The sequence below is a fragment of the Crinia signifera genome, chromosome 5 (genome assembly GCF_055691185.1).
Source record: "Crinia signifera chromosome 5, ASM5569118v1, whole genome shotgun sequence".
Classification (NCBI taxonomy): domain Eukaryota; kingdom Metazoa; phylum Chordata; class Amphibia; order Anura; family Myobatrachidae; genus Crinia; species Crinia signifera.
Window position 1 is genome coordinate 138,709,445 of NC_139221.1, and position 6,867 is coordinate 138,716,311.

Consider the following 6,867-nt stretch of genomic DNA (forward strand, 5'->3'; position numbering starts at 1 on the left):
TAGGGGAAAAGCAGATCCTAATTTTTTCCAGTACTTGCCGGGAGAGGGTTAGTATAAAATCTCCCCAGTTCTCAAGGAATATACATCCTGATCTTTCTTTTTTTGAACGGAAGCTTCTACCCAATACATTAGGAATATATCATATATTTTTTCCAAAAACAGTTTCATAGATGGAGGCTGGGGCTGGATCCACATCTGCAGAATGGTTTTCTTTGCTGCAGCAGATATAGCCAACATGACTTTTTCATTGACCCTTCTATTCCTAATTGGTCTATCACAGGGTTTTATGCTTAAAATGGCCCAATGTGCCGTTATTTGAAAATCACTCTGTATGTATGTTGTAATAAACCGTTCTACATTCTTCCAGAAGTAAAGAACCTTTGGACAGCTCCAGAGGCAGTGGACCAGATTTGCTCCACCCAGCCCACACTTCAGGCATTTACTGTCATTGGACAATCCAATCTTTTTTCTCCTATTTGGAGATAAATAGGCCCTATGATAGATCTTTAAAAATAGCTCTATATATGTTGGCATAGGTAATATCTTGCAGATGGAACCCAAATGGGCATAAAGATCCTCCTCCGTTAGGTCTGTAAACACCTCGGACCATCTGCTTATACCTGTTTTCACCACCTTATCTTTAGTCAAGGTTCTGAAAAAATTGTAATAAAAGGAGAGGGCTTTTCTCCCAAAGTGTGGGCTAAGTAGCTGCTTATTCAGTTCGTAAGTTTACCTTTTAACATTGCTACTTCCAGAAACAATGTGTCAAATAAATGTCAGTAAGTGTGCAGAAATCAGTATGAAAAGAATATTCTCCTTGATTTCATTTTTGACATAATGAAAAATGTTTTTTTTATTTTAAATTTTCAATTCATTTCTCAATTTGTTATTTTGCATTTTAGTGTATTTTATACTCTGATATATTCTAAGAGTGAAAGTGCTCATTTCTAACACGTATGTAGTATGCCCATTATGTTATTATTTCTTTAATGTATTCACCAGTTGTTTATAGATTAATTACAGAAACCATTACAATAAAAAGTCGTCAATCGAAAAGTCAGTTAAAATAATTTATTGATACTGTATACTTAATTAGCAGCAACAGTCTGGTCTAACCAGGATCTAAGAACTGTCACACGGGCATATACTCCAGGAGAGGAAGCAGAGCAGGTAGAGCTTCCCCAGGAGACAATTCCAGCCAATGTCCAAGCACCATTTCTCTGGCACACAAGAGGTCCACCAGAATCTCCCTAAAATGAGTTACAAGAAATTACATTAAGTCCATGGATGTCAATATCTTGCTACATGCAGTATGATACCATGTTTAAAGGTGTTGATTGATAATAAACACAATGTCAAAATGGCCTACTGTGATATTAACAATTGGCAGATCTTGTTGCTGAGCTTAAACTCAAAGCATGACTCTTTTCTAATTTAGCCTTTTATGTAGCCAAATAAAATAAGAGCTATTAGTGAGGACAGCAGAACACCAAATATGCATAAAAAAGAACAGCTCACTGTCAATAAATGATTTGACATATTATATAGTATATTAAAATCTTTATCATACCATGCAGGATGAGGCACCGGAGGCTCCAGCACAGATCATGGTGGCTTGGATTCTTGTTCCCCAGTATCTCTGACATTCAGTGTTGGTCAAAAGAGGAAGTGCCACCTGCTGCAGTTTGCTTGGAGTGTTTTGTGCTAAAAGACATAAATGTACGTACAGTAAACAAATGTTTAAAAAAAAATGTATCCCAACATTATCAACATACAGTACAGAACAATATGATACCCATATCAGCAATGCATCAAATTGCTCCATTCTTATTTGCTCAATCAATATACTGTAGATGTACATTGGCTATTCCATTGTAAGCCAGCTACAGTATATTCATATTAAGTACTCTACTAAAATTAATAATATTACAATAATAATACAGTATATTTATAACAAGTACTCTACTAAAAATCTCAGCAGCTGATAGTAATGTTATAAAAAGAGCTGGAAGGTTTGGTTTATAATAAGGTTGTATGTAAAGATACAAATTAAAAACATTAATAGTCTCCATTTTACGTTTAGAAAACTAATTTGATTCAATAAAAATACTTGAAAAATTAAATTGCATAAAACAATATATTTTTACATTTTTACATTTTTCTAAATTGATATTTTACTTTTCATACTTATTAATTAGTTTTGTCAGTGGAATTGTATTTGATAGAGAAAAAGACGAAAGATCTACATGACTTACTTGCAGCATTTACGTAACCCCATCCAGTAGTAACACATCTCTCTCCTCCATTGTAAACATCACTGGATACAGCAAGACACACAGGAGACACTCTAGTGTTGAGAGTAGCTGTACTGGTTAGTTTCAAAAGAGTGATATCGTTGGCGGTGGTCAGGGAACTGTAGCTGGGGTGTCTGAAGACCTGTTAACATTAAAAAATGTATTTTTATAAAAATATATTTTTCATCAAGTAACATTATGATGTAAATTCAACAAAGGACTCCATTTAATAACAATACATACCAATGGCCATATGGCATATTTATTGAAACATTACAATGTTACTAATGAATATTCTGCCATCATTTACCAAGGCATACTGATGACGTCATTAATGTCCTTCTTATCATCAGCATCCTCCACTCTGTTGCTAACAGGCTACCACTACAACTGTTGCATAAGCAATGGAATTCTGTGTTTGAGCATTTTGTAACATTCATCTGCAAATGTGCCAGCAAATTATAGTTGTTAATTAAATCATGACATTTTGTTGATTGTAATGAGTTGTCTGACTTTTTGTTTATTTACTGTATTTATCATATTTAACTTACCCTGGAAATAGTTTTAGTTTGAATGGGCTCAGCACTGGAAGAACGATCATATTCCCCCAGAATCACACGGTGGGCAGTTCTGTGTGTAATAAAATATTGTATTGTGAACAGGTTGTTGTGCTGTCTGAATTGTGTCTCTGCAAAGTTACTACTTATTTTTTATAGTTACTGCTATATTTTTTAATTTTTTTACAAGAAATCAGTTACTTTATGCATACTTTATATGTTAAGAAAAATATTAGGATTTTTTTTTTAAATTATTAATATTTAATAAAAATAAAGAGCTAGTTAATAAAAAAGGAAAAATAAAATAGTAACACAATAAAGGACTTGACAATACCATTAATAATTTCAATGCTTTGTAGTACTGTACAATACCATATTCAAGCAAATCTTAACACCCCCATTCCCACACAAACCCAGTTGGCTTGATCTTGAGTAATACAGAAAGAATATTTATGCAAATGGTGGATGTTTTTGAACTGCACATGCTCCTACAATATTTTGCTAAAACTTTGCACAGTGAATTCAATCCATAGTAGTGATCGAGTTGCATTGTCTCAGATATTCATTGGAAATGTTATAAGTATTCCTCGGTGGTGATTGGAAGGTGACTATTCAGATGTACTGTCTTACGGGCATGTTACGGTAGTGTTGCATGAATATTGCCACTGGTTATAAACTCAGATGCTTAAACTCCTAAGTTGAAGGTCCTACTCTAATGTAGAATCTGCACATAGTATGGAGATGGTACTGTCTATCAATGCACTAAAGGCAGGGTTTAAATTGGTCCTGCAGAGGTGTTGAAACTTATTTCCCATTCCACGGCACCCTCCCCCTTCCCCATTAGGCAGAGCTCAGGCCAGTGCCAGAGTTTTAGGTACCCCCTGCAAATGACAAAATGTGTGCCCTACCTCCCATACTTTATAAAGGGACAGTGGTCTCACAAGGAAGGGGGTCACACAATAGTACCCACAATTTAAATTATGCCACAGTGTCACAAATAATATTCACATTACACCACATGTAGTGCCCCTGATTTATATAACACAACATAGTAGTGACCCTTATTCACATTATGATACACAGTTATATATGCACTTCTACATTATATATGTATGCCACACAGTAGTGTCACTTACAAAAACTGTCCACAGTAGTAATGCCACTTATACACATATGCCTTATACACATGTCCCTCTAGCAGCACCATGCCAAGCTTCTTCGTCTCCTGGCGGTGATGCCATGACATAACATATGTCATGCCAGAAAAAAAAAAATTCTGTTGGAACTGCTGCGCATTGGCTGTATTGGAGGTGGAACTGAGTTCCCCCTACCATTATAAATGGTGGAACTCAGGTCCACCCAACTCCCATCCACTTTAATCCCTGACTAAAGGATTTTTGCATGTAAAGATGGACAATTTAAGAGCCTCAGTCTTTGCATATGCAGACTTATGATTGTACACATTGAGAAAGTTTTTCTTTACTAGAACTAACATATTGTTGCTGATGTGACTATGTGACTATGCAAAAAGATGCTAAAGTGGTCTCAGCAGAATCTGCCCCTGTGTATGCTTCTAAACATGTTTCCTTATTTTAGCAGTAACATCAAGAGCATAATACTTACGTGACACCACAGTGAGCAGCAGTGACAACCCAGAGAGTGTTGATCAGAGAACCACCACAGAAATGGAACCCAGTGTTGTCCTACAGATATATAAACAAAAACCATAATTTTTTTGTGCAATGCGATTTACTGTCTTCATTTGTAGATTATTTCCAAATACAATGGTGAGTATTTGTGCCTGCTCTATGGTTGGCCATTAAAAAAGAGTGACCATTTATGTAAAACCATTGTAGGTTTCCCCATCAAAGAATGTCTATGTTTGTGCTTGAAAGTGGGAATGGGGTGGGGCTAAGTTGTGTGCTTGCTAAAAAAACAATATATACAGGGAGTGGCCCTAGACAGCAAGTTCTATGTAATGAGATGATCTACCTTGCTGAGGCCTCCAGTGCTGGACAAAAAGAGAAAAAAACATACAGCTGAACAATTCAAACATAACAAATTAGAGTTGTAAAACATTTTGCAATAAACATTGTTTTTTGCATAATTTTAGCCAGGGTTATGGACTTGACTTGCATCTGGCAGGCTTGCAATGGATGTTGTCTTTATTCTTTGATAAGTATGAAATACTCCTGCTTACTTGTGTATTCCCCACTGCATGGACTTTGAAATGTTTTGATTAAGCCTCCTTGTCTTTGAATGACTTTTTACTACATAAAAACTTTTTTCTTGGATAAAATCTCTTTGCTGGTGTGCCAGTTTATGATTATATATATATATATATATATATATATATATATATATATATACAGGCGAAAAACGGCACTCACCCACAATCCAATAACTCACGGAGGCTCAAATGTGCATTAGCAGTATATTTTGTTGCAGTTATTTGCTATAAAAATACTCTAGATAAATATATAATAACATTTCCTTTAATTAATTCTGGCAACGCACATTATTTATTTTGTCTCATATTTTATTGCATAATAAATCTATTTATGTACAAGCAAATCTGTCTATTTGTGATTTTTGGTTAATTTTTTTCAGTGATAATATCTAAAGAAATGTATTTATCTGCCTGTAAAAATCAATAAAAAATGTCCCAGTGCTTCTATTTTGGAATACATAACTTTATAAAATAACCAATATTTAGGAATATTTTTTTATATGAAATGTTAAGACGAAATCATACCCCCTTTAAATTGTAAAAGTGGGGTTGGATGTAATACATTGCGAGTCTGTCAGCCGTTTGGGCTGCTGGACAAACACAGATGTTTTTTTTTAAATGGAAAGTCATTCACAATGTATGGTTTTTCCTTGCAAAGGTCACTGGACTTGAACTGCATTACATCCAGCCCATGGTCACTACTTTTCATTATTTGAAGCCACTTTCCTGACACGCACACTGGCAACACTGCGTCTGCTTTGGATATGAAAAACAGGTATTTACTACGAAAACCTAATCATTTGTAGGTTAATTAACATTTTTATGTTACCTGCAGAGACACTTGCCATGGCCAAGACCCAGAAACTGCATTCTCACCATTAACGATCCTGGCATATCCGGAGATAACAGGTCTGACGCTTGGCACACCACAGCCTAATGGATTATAATTCAGTAGGTATACATGTAAGGATTAATTAGAGTACACATAAAATGCTAATGCAGACTTGATATTACTTACCATAGGTAGCCCCTAGCAGAGCAAGGCAGGACAAAAACCAAAGAATTGCCATAGTGATTCACTTCTTTAAGGTAAGTGGACTATGGAAAGGTTTGTTTGGTTTATATAGCATCAAATAACCAATCAAATGACAGCTCTATATATAAAAGATAGTGTATACATTTTTAAACTATGTTATCAAAAGACCTTGAATTGCACTAGAATATTTAATCAGCTGTACACACAGGAAACTTGTGGGTGAAAACTGGTGATACTCTGAGAAGAGGAAATTATTTGTCAGCATGCAAATCTATCTTTATATATAACTGTATAATACTAGTTATAACCTTGTCTACTGAAAAAATAACTATAGTGTATGCAAATTGTCTAAATTAATCTATACCAAATTCACAGATACCTTTAACTCACAATAGGGAAAATTACATTCATGAATTAATTCAATATTTTAGCACTCATTCGTGTTCTATATATTCTGGAAACTGGCATTTTTAGATAAGGTAAAATAATGCGTTTATAAATTAATCACAGATGCAAGGTACTCAGAATGGCTGTTCACTCAGAACAGATCCATTACACCACCTTGATGCATTTATTCACTTTCTACATATTTGTAATGCATATGCACCCACATCATATGGATGGAAATGTTAATATTTGCTTGGAATCATACTTTATCTGATCTAAGTGGCTGAATTGTCCCTTTTCATCTACTTGTGCAAGTAGCTGTTGGAGATGGAGCAGGGCAATTTACCATAATAAGCCATGTGA

General features: G+C 34.9%; 1 protein-coding gene across 1 annotated transcript; it reads right to left on the bottom strand.

Moving 5' to 3' along the window:
* Nucleotides 1-1,088: 1,088 nt before the first annotated feature.
* LOC146079558 (chymotrypsinogen A-like) lies at nt 1,089-6,151 on the bottom strand. The gene is made up of 7 exons (XM_083186287.1): nt 6,100-6,151; nt 5,911-6,014; nt 4,475-4,554; nt 2,846-2,924; nt 2,256-2,436; nt 1,571-1,704; nt 1,089-1,250 (listed from the first exon to the last, which is right to left on the bottom strand). Exons 1-7 carry the CDS (start codon nt 6,149-6,151, stop codon nt 1,089-1,091), a joined length of 792 nt encoding a protein of 263 aa, XP_083042413.1.
* Between the last annotated feature and the right edge of the window lie 716 nt (nt 6,152-6,867).

What these genes read in the sequence shown, in the direction of transcription:
- LOC146079558 (XM_083186287.1), bottom strand. Translation starts at nt 6,151, where the DNA reads ATGGCAATTCTTTGGTTTTTGTCCTGCCTTGCTCTGCTAGGGGCTACC. An exon ending in CATGGCAAGTGTCTCTGCAG is followed by an intron (nt 4,555 to 5,910) that starts GTAACATAAAAA and finishes ATATATCTGTAG; the next exon opens with GACAACACTGGGTTCCATTT. An exon ending in CCGGTGCCTCATCCTGCATG is followed by an intron (nt 1,251 to 1,570) that starts GTATGATAAAGA and finishes AACTCATTTTAG; the next exon opens with GGAGATTCTGGTGGACCTCT.